This window comes from Heptranchias perlo, chromosome 4 (assembly GCF_035084215.1).
Source record: "Heptranchias perlo isolate sHepPer1 chromosome 4, sHepPer1.hap1, whole genome shotgun sequence".
NCBI lineage: Eukaryota > Metazoa > Chordata > Chondrichthyes > Hexanchiformes > Hexanchidae > Heptranchias > Heptranchias perlo.
In genome coordinates this window covers 10,128,526-10,146,834 of record NC_090328.1, presented here as the reverse complement: position 1 = coordinate 10,146,834, position 18,309 = coordinate 10,128,526, and the positions used below count along the sequence as shown (strand labels likewise).

Sequence of the window (18,309 nt, the reverse complement as noted above, 5' to 3'; positions counted from 1 at the left end):
ACTGTAACATTGCACTGTCACTAACCCTGTCACTGCAACATCGCACTGTCACTAACCCTGACACTGCAACATCGCACTGTCACTAACCCAGACACCGTAACATCGCACTGTCACTAACCCAGACACTGCAACATCGCACTGTCACTAACCCAGACACTGTAACATCGCACTGTCACTAACCCAGACACTGCAACATCGCACTGTCACTAACCCAGACACTGCAACATCGCACTGTCACTAACCCAGACACTGTAACATCGCACTGTCACTCACCCAGACACTGTAACATCGCACTGTCACTAACCCAGACACTGTAACATCGCACTGTCACTAACCCAGACACTGTAACATCGCACTGTCACTAACCCAGACACTGTAACATCGCACTGTCACTAACCCAGACACTGTGGAACATCGCACTGTCACTAACCCAGACACTGGAACATCGCACTGTCACTAACCCAGACACTGTAACATCGCACTGTCACTAACCCAGACACTGTAACATCGCACTGTCACTAACCCAGACACTGTAACATCGCACTGTCACTAACCCAGACACTGTAACATCGCACTGTCACTAACCCAGACACTGTAACATCGCACTGTCACTAACCCAGACACTGTAACATCGCACTGTCACTAACCCAGACACTGTAACATCGCACTGTCACTAACCCAGACACTGTAACATCGCACTGTCACTAACCCAGACACTGTAACATCGCACTGTCACTAACCCAGACACTGTAACATCGCACTGTCACTAACCCAGACACCGTAACATCGCACTGTCACTAACCCAGACACTGTAACATCGCACTGTCACTAACCCAGACACTGTAACATCGCACTGTCACTAACCCAGACACCGTAACATCGCACTGTCACTAACCCAGACACTGCAACATCGCACTGTCACTAACCCAGACACTGCAACATCGCACTGTCACTAACCCAGACACCGTAACATCGCACTATCATTGACATAAATCAGCCACACATGTCATTATCACAGAATTCTAACATCCTCCACCACTATTTTGCCATAAACATGCAAAGCGGAGGGATTCCTTGCACTCACTGCTGAGGAGAAAAGATTACAAGAACATAGGAACAGGAGTAGGCCACTCAGCCCCTCGAGCCTGTTCCATCATGACTGATCTGTATCATAAGTCCATCTACACGCCTTGGTTCCATAACCCTTAATGCCCTTGATAAGCCCCACTCTAAATTGTCTGATAATCAATGACTGCATTGTGAACCTTGCATATGTTGTAGAATGAATCATTGTAGGAGACACAATAAGTGATTGGATCGGTTACAGTTATGTGCTGGTAAGTCTCTGAACTGTAAACCTGACCCCAAAAGAAACCCAAATGGACATAAAATGGCCAAACCTTACAGACGCCCAAAACCCATAAACAAAAAGCTCGTCCTATCTGTGTTTACGACTGCTTTGATATATGGCGGGGTCATTAAATCCCGAGGTCGTGTTTCCTGAATGACAACGTGTGATGGGTCACTTCTGATTTGAAGTACTTCAACAGCTGATTGGACGGAGATGGAGGCGGAGAGATGTTGGAGAAAGTAACAGCTGCTATTACAGAATGTTAGGTAACTTTTTTATTTGCCATGCTGGAGCAAAATCACCAAATCCCACTCCTTTTACTGGAGTTACGGAATCTTGAAGAAAGAAAGACTTGCATTTATATATAACCCCTTTCAAGAACTCAGGACATCCCACAGCCAATGAAGTACTTTTGAAGTGTAGTCACCGTTGTAATGTAGGAAACGCGGCAACCAATTTACGCACAGCAAGATCCCACAAACAGCAATGAGATAATGGTCAGATAGTGTGTTTTTTTTTTAGGTGTTGGTTGAGGGATAAATATTGGCCAGGACACTGGGGAGAACTCCCCTGCTCTTCTTCGAAATATTATCATGGGATCTTTTACGTCCACCTGAGAGGATAGACGGGGCCTCTGTTTAACGTCTCATCCGAAAGACGGCACCTCCGACAGTGCAGCACTCCCTCAGTACTGCACTGGGAGTGTCAGCCTAGATTTTGTGCTCAGGTCTCTGGAATGGGGCTTGATGATATTAAGGTTTCTCGAATCTCAGTGAATAAAAAGAGGCAGTTTTTCACGGGGGGTAGAGGCCATTTCAACATTGAGATCATTCGAGAAGGAACTAGCAGAAGATGTTCGGCTGAAAGACAGATCCAGCAGGTGTTGTGACAAGTTAACTGAGTAGTTCAAGTTCTTAAAGAATATTATGTATATCCTAAAAATGACAGTTGCTGATAAAAGTGGAATAACACTAAATATATTCAAATGACGTTCCTCCGACTGCTGTTTTCGCAATCTCAATTACCCTCATACTGTGCTTTTAGTATAAGGAACGTCCCAAGGTGCTTGTTACAAATTTGAGACAGCCATAGATATTTTCTTGGGTTCAGTGGTGCCATTTGCTCCTTTAAGCAGTCTGAGCATATGGGAGTTGACTCACACTTCCCTGTATCTTACTTGTATGATAGCATAGCCCAGGGATGTAGCATAGGAACAGGAGTAGGCCATCCTGCCCCTCGGGCCTGTTCCGCCATTCAATTAGATCAGGGCAGATCTGTTCCTCAACTCCATTTACCCGTCTTTGATCCATATCCCTTATGCAGTAGATATTAGCTCAATTAATAATTTTAAACCTGAGTTCGACAGATTTTTGCTAGCCAAGGGTATTAAGGGATAGAATCGTAGAATCGTAGAAAGGTTACAGCATGGAAGGAGGCCATTCGGCCCATCGAGTCTGCGTCGAATCTATGCAAGAGCAATCCAGCTAGTCCCACTCCCCCACCCTGTCCCCGTAGCCCTGCAATTTTTTTCCTTTCAAGTACTTATCCAGTTCCCTTTTGAAGGCCATACATCATTAAATAAATTTAAAACAGAAATCAACAGTTTCCTAGAAGTAAAGGGAATTAGGGGTTACGGGGAGTGGGCAGGAAATTGGACATGAATTTAGATTTGAGGTTAGGATCAGATCAGCCATGATCTTATTGAATGGCGGAGCAGGCTCGAGGGGCCGATTGGCCTACTCCTGCTCCTACTTCTTATGTTCTTATGAATCTGCCTCCACCACCCTCTACGGCAGAGCATTCCAGATCCTAACCACTCGCTGTGCAAAAAAGTTTTTCCTCATGTCATTTTTGGTTCTTTTGCCAATCACCTTAAATCTATGTCCTCTGGTTCTTGACCCTTCCGCCAATGGGAACAGTTTCTCTCTATCTACTCTGTCTAGACCCTTCATGATTTTGAATACCTCTGTTAAATCTCCTCGCAACCTTCTTGTTCCAAGGAGAACAACCCCAGCTTCTCCAGTCTATCCACGTAACTAAAGTCCCTCATCCCTGGAATCATTCCAGTAAATCTCTTCTGCACCCTCTCTAATGCCTTCACATCTTTCCTAAAGTGCAGTGCCTAGAACTGGACACAATACTCCAGTTGTGGCCGAACCAGTGTTTTATAAAGGTTCATCATGACTTCCTTGCAATCGAGGCTCGTTCAGAGTCTCCTATTCTAACTCATTGGTTCCCATGACTGCTTAACTGAGCCTTGCCTCTTAAAATCTACAGGCTTTCAAGAGTATATGCATGTTGTCATCTAACCAGTATCTACCGATTTATCTCATCTCTTTTACCATTTTCAATCTAGATGGTGGCCACTTTGAGGACCTTGGTCCTCCAACACATGCCATTAAACAGAAGGTTAGACAAGAGGTACTTGACAGTCAAGTGTTCAACTACTGCATGTTTACTTCAATTCACGGTATTTAAAGCAATGTTTCATTAATGTTTACTGTGTTACAATTTTAAAAAAAATATTTACACTATAATTATATTGAACATTCTGCTGGTGTGACACACATCTGCCTCGGACCACACATTCTGTAGGCTGCCTGCTTTTCATTATACACCATCTGGCTTGTGGTCTTAGATAAGGGCATTGAGAGTATTCCGATGTTGACACCGAATACCAAATCACCCGAATAACTAATCTCATACCTCACTTCCCTGCATCTACCCTCATTTTACGGGTTCTTGTGGAGCATAAATGCCGACATAGACCTTCTGGGCTTGTTTCTGGGCTGTAGACTCGATGTAATTCCAATACTTCGTCTGCTTAATTACATAGAACGCAAAGCACAGAAACAGGCCATTTGGCCCAACTGGTCTATGCTCCACATGAGCCTCCTCCCATCCCTCTTCATCTCACCCTATCAGCATATCCTTCTATTCCTTTCTCCCTCATGTGTTTATCTGGCTTCCCCTTAAATGTATCTCTGTTATTCGCGTCAACGACTCCTTGTGGTAGCGAGTTCCACATTCTCACCACTCTCCGAGTAAAGACGTTTCTCCTGAATTCCCTATTGGATTTATTAGTGACTGTCTTATATTTATGGCCCCCTAATTTTAGTCTCTTCCACCCGAGTGGAAACATCAGTCTGCACCACTACCAATTCACACAGCGGCCGTCCAGGGCCGAGCAACTGAGATCTCAACACGTGGCTACACTTACCCGATCAGGGGGCTCGGGACCCCCGAGGCCCTGCACTCAAGTCGAACCATGCTTCCTTCGGCGACCTCTTGACTTTTGAGCTTTTGAGTAAACCTGGGAGCTGAGCCAGGGTCGGCGAGGTCTCGGTCTGCAGTCTCGGTCCAGGCCTCTCGGCCCTGCTCCGTCAGCCAGCTCTGTTTGGCCTCAGCACTCGCTTCCAGGTCAGGCGCCGCTGTCAACTTGGATTCCGCTGGCTTTGTTCTCCCCGCCGGAGTGCTGTTAACTTTAACATAGTTCTTTGGTGAGAGATATCCACTGTCAGGAGACGAGCTATCTCCTTCATTGCTCTTACTATTCCCCTGTGCTGAGCGCCTCGGCCTGGCCGTCCTGAAGATGGACGACAGCTCCTCGATGAAGGACACGGCCTTGTTACAAAACTCGTTCTTTGCTGAGCCCTCGGTCTGAACAGCGGTTTTCTCCTTCGTGTTGGAATTATGGGCTGCCACTGCCTGGTCGGAGAGGTTTGCCTCCTGCCCGTCGAACTCTCCAAACGCCGACTTGGCACCCAGGAGACTCGGCTGGCGACTCTTGTGTTGGGGGCTGGCCGTCGGGAGGGAGTCGCTGCTGCCCGTGTTTCGGCCGGCTGCTCCCACGGCGCTGACCGACTCCGCCTCCCGGCCCAGGGGCGTCTCCGAGCCTCCCGGACGGCCGGCGTCTCTGGCTTCGGCCGGGGGGCGACGGCGGAGGTAGCGGGAAACGTCGGCCAGCTCCGGTTCGGGGTCCGCTTCTTCCGACGAGCTCTCGGCGATGGCCAGGCGGGCTAGGTCGAGGCTCTTGCACATCTCCTCCTGGCTGAGGAAAGCGGAGAGCTCGACCCTGGGGCTCCCGCCAGCCCCGTCCTCCTGGAGGTCCGACAGGGAGTCGAAGTACAAGTCGTGCGAGGACGCCTCAGACATCATGCTGTCGCAATAAGCTTCCCGTATCACTTTCCCCGCTGTGTATGCCTCCTTCAACATGTTGGAGAGGGGTACCGCCTGCTCATAGACCCCGTCTTGCATGCTGAAAATTGAGGAAGAATCATTCTTTTAACAAAAAAATACAGATCAACATCCCTTTAAATATTCCTTGGCCTTCACAGATTATACTTACAGAAAAAGATGCCACACCCATGACAAAACAAAGTTTCTGCCAAGCCCATAACCTTCTATTAGAAGGAAGATGTTTGGCAACCAAAACTTTGGCTACAAACTGCAATCATCTGGAGTCATTTTCATTCTTTTTAATACTGAATCCTTTTTTTTAGATTCGCTTAAAGTGAGTTCAGGAGCTAAAAGGCTGACTCTTTAACTGTTCTTGTCAAGTTTCCTGAGCTTCGTTAAAGTGAATGGGTCAATTTGGGTTATATGCCCAGGAGTTAAGGAGGTTATAGGATAGGATAGGAAGGTGGGAGCAGGAGTCGGCCATTCAGCCCCTCGAGCCTGTTCCGTCATTCATAGGAACATAGGAACACGAATGGGCCATTCAGCACCCTCGAGCCTGTTCCGTCAGTCATAGGAACAGGAATGGGCCATTCAGCAACTCCAACCTGTTCCGCCATTCAATTAGATCATAGCTGATCTATACCTTAACTCCATCTACCCGCCTTGAGTCTGTAACCATTAATATCCTTGCCTAACGAAAATTTTCAATTGACTCCCAACCTCAAGAGTTTTTTGAGGAGAGAGTTCTAGATTTCCAAAACCAACGTGTGAAGAAGTGCTTCCTGACATCACCCCTGAACGGCCTAGCTCTAATTTTAAGGTTATGCCCCCTTGTTCTGGACTCACCAACCAGAGGAAATAGTTTCTCTCTATCTACCCCATCAATTCCTCGAATCATCTTAAACACCTCAATTAGATCACCCCTTAATCTTCTATACTCAAGGGAACACAAGCCTAGTCAATGCAACCTGTCCTCATAATTTAACCCTTTCAGCCCCGGTATCATTCTGGTGAATCTGCGCTGCACCCCCTCCAAGGCCAATATATCCTTCCTGAGGTGCGGTGCCCAGAAGCGAACGCAGCACTCTAAATGGGATCTAACCAGAGCCTTATATAACATTCAATTAGATCATGGCTGATCTGAATCTTAATTCCGATTAATCGCCTTGGTTCCATATCCCTTAATACTCTTACCTAACAAAAATCTTTCAATCTCAGTTTTTGAAATTTTCACTTTCAAGTGGGGGTTGAGGCATTTCAAGGGAACTGATGGGGGAATCAGAAACAAGGGGATATAACTCAGAATTGAAACCAAATTCTAGGTAACCAAAAAAGCAAATCCTTCAGTACAATAATAATAATAATAAAAACATTTCTAAATATAAATTGGAAGGAAACACAAACTCATGTTGCTCAAGATTTTTTCCACCCATTTCTTCAGCCCAGATGACAATAAGGTGGGGTAGAACAGCACTGGCCTGATCGATGAGCATTCTTGGGGCCACATTGCTACGCACCCCGCAGATCGGTGAGGCGCTCTTGCAACCGAGGTTGTGACTGAAGATATGGAAATTGCCCCCCCCCAGCGTGTTGACATCACTCTAAAATGTGCTTTGGATCAGCTGTCCTAATGAAAGCGTTTATGAATAAATAAAACTAACCAACAATTCAGGATCCAGCCTCCTGACTTAAATGCTCTGTTTGCCGCCTGTTGCAACTTCCCTCAGGGACAGCAGATGCAAAAAACAAATTCCGAATGCCTCCCGGCTAAATTTCTAACGAGATTTCTTGCATTAAAAATATTTTTCACTTATTCATCGTGTGCGTCTCTTTTCCGGTTATCTGCAGTGCACTTGTCAACAGTCATTAAAAATGGATAGAGTCCTGGATCTCACCTCTAGCCACCAACCTTTCCCTCCATTACCATCTTCCTCTATTTTCTCAACACAACTATGGCGATCGCTCCATCTGAGTTTTCCACTCATGTTCCTTTCAAGCTCCGAATCCCCTTCCCTGCTGTCTAACAGCATTGAGTCATCATTCAGCACAAAGTCCAGGCTGACACTCCCGGTAATAAATGCGGCCTTACCTTGAGAACAATTTTTTTTTTAAATCAAGAGGTGGTGATTAGAGGACGCCAATTTTTGGGTGCGCAAACATGTAGGTTGTAGCAGGAAGGAAAGACTGAGGACGGGGGTCACCATTGACCAGAAACTTAACTGGACCAGCCATATAAATACTGTGGCTACGAGAGCAGGTCAGAGGCTGGGTATTCTGCGGCGAGTGACTCACCTCCTGACTCCCCAAAGCCTTTCCACCATCTACAAGGCACAAGTCAGGAGTGTGATGGAATACTCTCCACTTGCCTGGATGAGTGCAGCTCCAACAACACTCAAGAAGCTCGACACCATCCAAGATAAAGCAGCCCGCTTGATCGGCACCCCATCCACCACCCTAAACATTCACTCCTTTCACCACCGGCGCACTGTGGCTGCAGTGTGTACCATCCGCAGGATGCACTGCAGCAACTCGCCAAGGCTTCTTCGACAGCACCTCCCAAACCCGCGACCTCTACCACCTAGAAGGACAAGAGCAGCAGGCACATGGGAACAACACCACCTGCACGTTCCCCTCCAAGTCACACACCATCCCGACTTGGAAATATATCACCGTTCCTTCATCGTCGCTGGGTCAAAATCCTGGAACTCCCTTCCTAACAGCACTGTGGGAGAACCGTCACCACACAGACTGCAGCGGTTCAAGAAGGCGGCTCACCACCACCTTCTCAAGGGCAATTAGGGATGGGCAATAAATGCCGGCCTCGCCAGCGACGCCCACATCCCATGAACGAATAAAAAAAAAGGTAAGGAGTCCCACGCTGGGGAAGAATGAGTTACAGCAGAAGACTGTCTGCTGGAAGATAGAGTTGCATTTATATAGTTTCTTTCATGACCTCAGGATGTCCCATAGCGCTTTACGGCCAATTAAGTACTTTTTGAAGTGTAGCCATTGTCGTAATGCAGGAAACACAGCAGCCAATTTTCGCACAGCAAGCTCCCACAAGCAGCGATGTGATAATGACCAGATAATCTGTTTTAGATGTTGTTTGAGGGATAAACATTGACCAGGACACCAGGGAGAACTCCCCTGCTCTTCTTCAAAATAGTGCCATGGGATCTTTTACATCCACCTGAGAGGGTAGACAGGGCCTCGTATTAACGTGTCATCTGAAAGATAGCACCAGCTGACAGTGCAGCACACCCTCAGTACTGCACTGAAGGGTCAGCCTGGTTGACGTGCTCAAGTCACTGGAGTGGGATTATGAACCCACAACCTTCTGCCTCAGATATGCAAGAGTGCTACAAACTGAGCCACTCATTCAACCCATTGGAGCATTGTATTTTCAAATACATTGTAGACTGTTTACATTAAAATCGGAGAGAAGCAAAATCAAATCCCTAAGGGTCAGGGAGCTAACTATATCTTTCAGCAATGGCTGAGTGCTTTCATTTGCTTGCTAGCTCATATTCCATTGTAGACCTGGTGCGTTCCTTCACTGTAGCTCTTAGTGGGTAGTTGGAATGGAATCCATGTGATGCCGCTTGGATTATTAATTCAGTTTCGAGAGCACTGCCCTTGACATCCATTAAAATACACGTGCAGAACATCGGATGTGAGTGGGAACTAGCTGGCCAGTCAGTATGAATCTTGGATTTTTTTTTTTGGGTGGACTACTCACTAATCGAAAATAGGCTCGATGTCACACTGTCAATTTGGCATCAACTTTGAATAGCATGGACATTTGGTGAGGTCATGGATTGTTAAGTTCCTGATAATGTACAGTAGGAACACATAAACCCATGAAATAGTCCGACTGCATTAGAGTTTATCACTTTGAGCTTCTTGCCAATAAACCAGAGGATAGTATCCATTACTGCTCTTTCTAGGCTGTAATTCAGGAATATCAAATATCCGAGCCGGACAGCCTCGGAGTCCTGTTCAATCCCAAGATGAACTCCTGACCCCCCATTTCCTCTCCATCATAAAGACCACCAACTTCCACCTCCGGCCCTGCCTTAGCCCACCTACTGCAGAAACCTTCATATATGCCTCGGCCACCTCCAGGCTCGACTATTCCAATGCTTTCCCGGCTGGCCTCCCAGTCTCTACCCTCCCAAAACCTCAGCTTGTCCAAAGCTCTGCTGCCCGTATTCCTATCCCACACCAGGTTCCTCTCACCCATCACCCTCATCCTCACTGACTTACATTGGCTCCCGGTCACCTAAACGCCTCAAATCTACATTTTTTTGCCCTTGTGTTTCTATCCCACCATGGCTTCGCCCCCCCTCCCCAGCTCTGTATCCTCCTCTAGTCCTATTATCACCCTCCCCCCCCACCCCGAACTCTCCGTTCCTCTGACTCTGTGCTCTTGTGCATCCCTCCCACTATTTGCCCCACCATCGGCGGCTATGTTTTCAACGGCCCGGGCTCCGTACCTTGGAATTCCCTCCCTAAACTCCTCCATCTCCAAGGGAGCATCACAGCCAAGTCAGGTTGTGTCCTCAGTAAAGATCTACATCCATGCAATTCCAGGAAGGGCCATTGGACAGGAATCAGGAACAAGAACCTTGGTCGATTTTTCCCTTCCCAACCCATGGGCACTGAAGCTGATTCGATAAACCTCTGAACCATTTGGGAAGATGCTTGAAAACACTTTGGGCCGGAAACTGCTCTGTAAATTAGCGGTTGGCCTAACAGGGGCTCACCGTTACTTCAGGGCAAATCGGGGAGCGAGTTCCAGCGCCCGCACGTGCGCGGTCAAACACGGAAATCCGGAACTTGCTCTTCCTGATTCCCTGCTGATCTGACAGCTTTGCGTTAAAGAGATACCGCAGGCCGGAATCAATGAGTCAGAAAGGTCGTGGCTTCGAGTCCCACACCAGAGAACTTGAGCGCATAGTCCAGGCTGACCCTTCAAGTGCAGGACTGAGGGAGCGCTGCACCATCAGAGGTGCCGTCCTTCGGGTGAGACGTTAAACCGAGGCCCCGCCTGCCCTCTCGGGTGGACGTAAACGATCCCATGGCATATTCGAAGAAGAGCAGGGCAGTTCTCCCTCGGGTCCCAGCCAATACGTATCAGTCAACCAACATCACAAAAACAGATTATCTGGTCATTATCTCATTGCTCTTTGTGAGAGCTTGCTGTGCGTAAATTTATTGCTGTGTTTCCTTCCATGAAGTAAGTAGATGCTACAACGCACTGCACCAATAATAAGCTACTTATGCCGCTGTCAGTCCTATGTTCTATTAAGTACCTTAAAGATAAGTGCCAGGCAATGACCATCTCCAACAAGAGAGAGTCTAACCACCTCCCCTTGACATTCAACGGCATTACCATCGCCGAATCCCCCACCATCAACATCCTGGGGGTCACCATTGACCAGAAACTTAACTGGACCAGCCATATAAATACTGTGGCTACGAGAGCAGGTCAGAGGCTGGGTATTCTGCGGCGAGTGACTCACCTCCTGACTCCCCAAAGCCTTTCCACCATCTGCAAGGCACAAGTCAGGAGTGTGATGGAATACTCTCCACTTGCCTGGATGAGTGCAGCTCCAACAACACTCAAGAAGCTCGACACCATCCAAGATAAAGCAGCCCACTTGATTGGCACCCCATCCACCACCCTAAACATTCACTCCCTTCACCACCGGCGCACTGTGGCTGCAGTGTGTACCATCCACAGGATGCACTGCAGCAACTCGCCAAGGCTTCTTCGACAGCACCTCCCAAACCCGCGACCTCTACCACCTAGAAGGACAAGAGCAGCAGGCACATGGGAACAACACCACCTGCACGTTCCCCTCCAAGTCACACACCATCCCGACTTGGAAATATATCGCCGTTCCTTCATCGTCGCTGGGTCAAAATCCTGGAACTCCCTTCCTAACAGCACTGTGGGAGAACCGTCACCACACGGACTGCAGCGGTTCAAGAAGGCGGCTCACCACCACCTTCTCAAGGGCAATTAGAGATGGGCAATAAATGCCGGCCTCGCCAGCGACGCCCACATCCCATGAACAAATTAAAAAAAAGTAATCAAGTCTGGTGCTCCCCTGAGGTGCACACACCTGTACTTTATAACGGGGCAGGGCGGGGGGGGGGTCTCTAGACAGCAATCAACAGCAGGGACCCTGTCTGTTTAATTTCCCTCCCCCCCCCCCCCCCCACCCAACGTGAAGACTTACGGCCGATCCCTTTACCAGCTGTCCCCCTGAATGAGATCAGCTGCTTCAGCACAGCCCGGGTATCTGGAATCTGGAATCTGGGATCTGGGATCTTCCCGGTTCATTACGGCTCAGCCTCTCCCCGAACAAACACTCGGAGCCAACGGAGCAGCAATTTGATCCAACAAACGGGAAAGAAACTGGCGCCTGAAGGAAGGGAAAGCTACAAATCATAGCATCATCGATTCATAGAATCTTGTAGCATAGAAGGAGGCCATTCGGCCCATTGTGCCTATGCCGGCCCTGCAAATTTTCCTTTTCAAATATTTATCCAATTCCCTTTTGAAAGTTACTGTTGAATCTGCTTGCACCGCCCTTTCAGGCAGCGCATTCCAACTTTCTACCGAAAACACAGAGAAAACAGAAAGTAAGAGTCAGAGCACACAATCCTCTCGACGCTACGATCTCTTCACCGAGTTACACCTTGAATCGGGTTTATTTTTAAACACCCTTGTCAGGCATTTCTCACACCAGCTAAGCATTGATCAAAGGATTTGCTTTAATAACTCCTATCCCGGCAGCTGTCAGTGACCGGGACCCCTGGGTTCAGTCACCGATCAGTGCCGCTCAGAGTGAGTGACTGACAGCCACACGCATTCAAGCTTCTGTAAAGTTCATTTCGACCTGCCCGATTTAGAGGATCATTACCTTCTCCTGTTGGTCTGAAACGACAGCAACGACAAGACGAGACCAAGACGGCTGCAAGTCGTGCCGACAACCTGGGAAAACCGTCCTGAGCGCGATGAGTCTCTCCCTTAGCTAGGAGTACCCCCCCCCGCCCCACCCCACTACCCCCCCCCCCGGTTCCCACCCCCCTCTCTCCCTCAAACCTTTAATCGAAGCTCCGAGCCGATCGCAGTGAGATCCCGGCCGTGGCCTGTCAGAGCTACATCTGTCGTGTGCCTGTGGAGCTCCTTTCTGAAGTGGTCTATATTTGGCCCCCCGCGATCATGTTTCACTGGAATGCATGTCTCAGGAGTTCTCGCTGCCGGCTGGGTTGTGGCCGGAGCTAACGAGAAGAGAGCTTGGAAGTTCACAGGGACTTTCAAAAAAAAAACGGGCAAGAAATTACACGGCGATGTAAAAGAAAAAATGGAATAAGAGCCAGAGAATTGTATGTACGGCCTGCAAAGCAACGGACTCTTAAGATACAAGCTGATGATACCAGGGATGAGGGACTTCAGTTGTGTGGAGATGCCAGAGAAGCTGGGATTGTTCTCCTTAGAGCAGAGGAGGTTAAGGGGAGATTTAATAGAGGGGTTCAAAGTTATGAGGGGTTTTGATAGAGTAAATAGGGAGAAACTGTTTCCAGTGGCAGAAGGGTCGGTAACCAGAGGTCACAGATTTAAGGTAATTGGCAAAACAACCCGAGGGGGGGAAGAGGAGAATTTTTTTAATGCAGCGAGTTGTTCTGATCTGGAATGCGCTGCCTGAAAGGGCGGTGGAAGCAGATTCAATAGTGACTTTCAAAAAGGGAATTGGATAAATACTTGAAAAGGGGGAAATTTGCAGGGCTATTGGGGAAAGAGCAGGGGGAGTGGGACTAATTGGATAGCTCTTTCAAAGGGCCAGCGCAGGCACGATGGGCCGAATGGCCTCCTTCTGTGCAGTAAGATGCTATGATTCTATGAAGCATCGTGGATCTCTATTGGCTGTTGTTTATATATGGGTTGGGACACCAACAGTAAGCAGCCCGAGACAACTAGAACAAGGATAGATGCCTCCAACCTTCAGTCCTGCTGGTGGCTAGGAGTGGAAGTGGCTCACTGGCCTTGAGCAGGCTGTCTGGGAGGGCGTGGGGTTTCTCCAGGCACACCAAAGAGGCTCTGCAGGACCTCAAGACCAGATCTCAAGGGCATTGACTAGAAGGTTTAAGAGGCGTCTTATCCAATTCTTAATTTATGTCAGTACCTGAAGGTTCTGGTGATACCAAAGTTAGCTTGGACATAGTTCTTCGAGACCGTGCTGAGAACAACAACAACAACTTGCATTTATATAGTGCCTTTGACACAGTAAAGCACCCCAAGGCGCTTCACAGGAGCGACTATCAAACAAAGTTTGACACCGAGCCACATAAGGACGTATGAGGGCAGCTGACCAAAAGCGTGGTCAAAGAGGCAGGTTTTAAGGAGCGCCTTAAAGGAGGAGAGAGAGGTAGAGAGGCGGAGAGGTTTAGGGAAGAAATTCCAGAGCTTAGGGCCGAGGCAGCTGAGGGCACGGCCGCCAATGTTGGAGCGATGAAAATCGGGGATGCGCAAGAGGCCAGAATTGGAGGAGGGCCGAGTTCTCGGAGGGAGGAGGTTACAGAGATAGAGAGGGGGCGAGGCCATGGAGGGATCTGAAAACAAGGATTAGAATTTTAAAATCGAGGCGTTGCCGGACCTGGAGTCAATGCAGAGGAAGGGGTAAACAATACTCTTTTCAGTGACAGCACGGCCTGAATGAACACAAAAATAAACGGCTATTTGAAGGTGGCGTGGAGAAACAGATGAGGGCCCGTTCCTGTGTGGCTTAGGCGTGCTTTCTGGCAAATCGTCTCAGGAATAGCATCGACGTCAGCCGTGGAGAGACCAGTGCGCCGGAATATCCCAACCTTATGAACTGACTGAAGAGAAGGGTGTAAAAACTAGGGAAGTTCAGAGTAAGTAAACCAGGAGAGTAGGGTCCCAGCACATTCAATCCAATCGATGAGAAGGAAATTTAAAACAGATACTTGGAAGGACTTCTTTATTCAAAGAGCGACAAATGTTAGGGATCATCTACCAGACAGGGCAGTAGTGGCAAAAATTATTTTGGGGTTGTCCAAATCACAGCTGGTTGAAATAAGGGGAGAGTGAAGGCAGTAGATGGACGATGGGAATGAAGGGCCTTTTCTTTCCCTTGAGTTTTCTTAGGTTCGCATAGAGGATTTGCTAACGATATAGTACGAGCAATTATAGATGTTCTCCTCCTTCAGTGAACCACACCTCTTCGCATCAGTTTGAGTGTTTCATTTAGTGATGGTCCGAACAAAAACCAGGAAGTGCGGCATCCACGTTCCAATTCCAGCAGTTAGATCCAGGCTTGACAAGTCAGCAGCCTGCAAGTCGGTGTTTGGGAACATAGGAACTCTAGGAACAGGAGCAGGCCGTTCAGCCTGCTCCGCCATTCAATTCAATCCTGGCTCATCTGCACCTGAATTCCGTTTACCCGCCTTAGCTCTGTATCCCTCGATACCCTTACCTACTAAGAATCTATCGGTCTCAGTCTTGAAAGCTCCAATTGGCCCCCAGCATCTACAGCCTTTTGGGGGAGAGAGTTGCAGATTTCCACCACCCACTGGGTGAAAAAGTGCTTCCTGATTTCACTCCTGAGCGGCCTGGCTCTAACTTTAAGATTGTGCCCCCTTGCTCTTGATCCCCTCACCAGAGGAAATAGTTTCTCCCTATCTACCCTACCGAATTTAACATTTTAAACACCTCGATCAGATCACCCCTCAACCTCCTATACTCAAGGGAACACAAACCAAGTTTAAGCAACCTTTGTAATCTAGTATGGGGCTAATAAACTATATTTTAAAAACCTTAGTAAACCCAATTGTGGGTTCATTTTGTACGCAATATTTTTATGGAAAACTATAATTTAGCCCAACACAAGAGTCCGGATTTTCTGATTGACACTATTTTAATAAAATAAAGCCAATTGGAAAATCCCGGCCAAGAGATGTATTGGGATGAAGTGAGGATACTGGAATAAATATTGCACAAAGAAATCTAAAAAAGCTCAGAACGAAAAGCAGTGAACTGCAGCCAAACAGATAACTGGTTACAGCTGAGAGGTCCTTCACTCACATTTGGAGTGATAAAATGATAAATGCAGCCTGTTTACTGCTGTCAAACCACTGAAAAAAAAACATCCCTTGTAGCCACAGCGTATTCCACCTCTATAGCACCGCAGTGTCACAAATATCAGAGCCTGTGTCCTTCGTATGTTCAGCTTCGAAACTTAAAAATAACATCAGCCCCAGCGCAGAAGTTAAGTACTGAAGTGTAAAGTTAACTCGTTACCGCCTGTACTTGTCTCTGGAGAGTACCGGTTGACGAGGACGGATCAGGCCAGCTGTGCGCCAGTCCTCGGAGGGCGATCGCAACCGTGGAGACGAATTCGAAAAGGTGTGAGCCACACTGTAGGGCACGACCGAATGTGTCAGCTGCTGAGGGAGCCGGGGGGGTGGGGGGGGAGGGAGGGAAAGCGGGATTAAAAACCAGTTCTGCGGTTGGCCCAAACGGCAGAAAGATTGCTCAGCAAGAGTTCTTGGGACATCGTGTCATTTTGAGTCTATTTTAGGAGCATTGTCCCATAGATCACAGCTGCTATCAAACTTGTGGCTCTTTGTGGTTGGACGGGTGCCAAGTGTTAGGGAGAAGGTGATGGCAGCAGCGTCCTTGGCGACCTTATACTGGATGTTAAGAGCAGTCTCATGTTCAATTGTTAAAGGGACACTCATGATCTGAAGCTGGAGGGGAAATGACAGAACAGTTAGAGATCTGATCCGAGTTTAGGATCAGACGTTTATTTTCCTATTTAGTCTTTATTGAAGCTTCTGTCATTTCGCAGAATCATTCTTAGAACTTACACTAAAGTTCTGTCCGCCTGAATTGAACACAATTTCCTATTCTCTCACCTTCTCTTCCCTATCTAACTCGACCTTTATCTCCCCTATCTAACCCCACTCTTAGAATCAGAGAAAATTTACGGCACAGAAGGAGGCCATTCTGGCCATCGTGTCCTCACCGGCCGAAAATGAGCCACCCAGCCTAATCCCACTTTCCAGCACTTGGTCCGTAGCCCTGTAGGTCACGGCACTTCAGGTGCACATCCAGGTACTTTTTAAATGAGTTGAGGGTTTCTGCCTCTACCACCCTTTCAAGCAGTGAGTTCCAGACCCCCACCACCCTCTGGGTGAAAAAAAATTTCCTCAGCTCCCCTCTAATCCTTCTACCAATCACTTTAAATCTATGCCTCCTGGTTATTGATCCCTCTGCTAAGGGAGATAGGTCCTTCCTATCCACTCTATTTTGGCCCCTCATAAAATTGTACACCTCAATTAAATCACCCCTCAGCCTCCTCTGTTCCAAGGTAAACAACCCCAGCCTATCCAATCTTTCCATGATGTGGAGATGCCGGTGATGGACTGGGGTGTACAAATGTAAGGAATCTTACAACACCAGGTTATAGTCCAACAGTTTTATTTGAAAATCACAAGCTTTCGGAGGCTTTCTCCTTCGTCAGGTGAGTCACACAGGTGAGTCACCTGACGAAGGAGAAAGCCTCCGAAAGCTTGTGATTTTCAAATAAAACTGTTGGACTATAACCTGGTGTTGTAAGATTCCTTACATTTATCCAATCTTTCCTCATAGCTAAAATTCTCCAGTCCGGGGAAACATCCTCGTAAATCTCCTCTGTACCCTCTCTAGTGCAATTACATCCTTCCTGTAATGTGGTGACCAGAACTGTACGCAGTACTCAAGCTGTGGCCTAACCAGTGTTTTATACAGTTCCAGCATAACATTCCTGCTTTTATATTCTATGCCTCGGCGAATAAAGGAAAGTATTCCATATATCTTCTTAACCACCTTATCTACCTGTCCTGCTACCTTCAGGGATCTGTGGACATGCACTCCAAGGTCCCTCACTTGCTCTACACCTCTCAGTATCCTCCCATTTATTGTATATTCCCTTGCCTTGTTTGCCCCTCCCCAAGTGCATTACCTCACATTTCTCCGGACTGAATTCCATTTGCCACTTTTCTGCCCAAATGCCTGATAGACTCTCACCATCCCCTCTAACCTATCCCCTTTCTTACTCACCATGGGCCTGAGCGTCCTTCCCCAAAGCCCCTAAGATGTGCGTAAGCATATTGTAGCAATTACACTGCAGGGTCTCCTCATATTACCAAATGTTGGGGGATAAATTGGATAAGGGTCCGTTTCGGGCGGGGGTAGCACAATGCGCTGGTACTCCGCGCCCGACGGACCCCACGCAGGCAGGACGCAAGTTTGCACCCACCCGAGGACTTACCTGCGATCAGCCTTCCTTTCCAGGCCTTGCAAATTGCAATCAATGCAATTCACACTTTCCACCACCAGAGGGAGCTCAATCTCTTAAAGGGAGGGATGTTTCTTAGAAATCTCTTAAAGGTAGCTGGTACCTGTTATTTGCTGAAAGTAACAATCCACTGTCTGCACGGAGTCTGAACAGAGATCAGAATCGCACACGTAAAACACAAATGCAGCTCCTGTCCCTATATTTACACACTGATGAGTTGTGTTAAAACATTGAATAAAGCTTGCAAGAATGTAGGAATATAGGAACAGGAGTAGGCCATTCAGCCCCTCGTGCCTGCTCCGCCATTTGATAAGATCATGGCTGATCTGTGATCTAACTCCATAGACCTGCCTTTGGCCTATATCCCTTAATACCTTTGGTTGCCAAAAAGCTATCTATCTCAGA

At 47.8% G+C, this 18,309-nt stretch overlaps 1 protein-coding gene across 5 annotated transcripts in view; it reads right to left on the bottom strand.

The window, feature by feature from the left end:
* The window catches only part of palld (palladin, cytoskeletal associated protein), a 369,602-nt gene extending 353,620 nt beyond the window's left edge, over window positions 1-15,982 (bottom strand). For 3 of the 5 annotated variants that reach the window (XM_067982448.1, XM_067982452.1, XM_067982451.1), the window contains exons 1-2: window positions 12,466-12,581; window positions 4,572-5,609 (exon numbers count right to left, since the gene is read on the bottom strand). In XM_067982448.1, coding sequence (XP_067838549.1) covers window positions 4,572-5,608 — 1,037 coding nt within the window. In that variant the 5' untranslated portion in view covers window position 5,609; window positions 12,466-12,581. Of the gene's footprint in view, window positions 1-4,571; window positions 5,610-12,465; window positions 12,582-12,647; window positions 12,737-15,863 lie in introns of those variants that run through there. The other 2 variants (XM_067982453.1, XM_067982449.1) reach the window with 2 other exon arrangements.
* Between the last annotated feature and the right edge of the window lie 2,327 nt (window positions 15,983-18,309).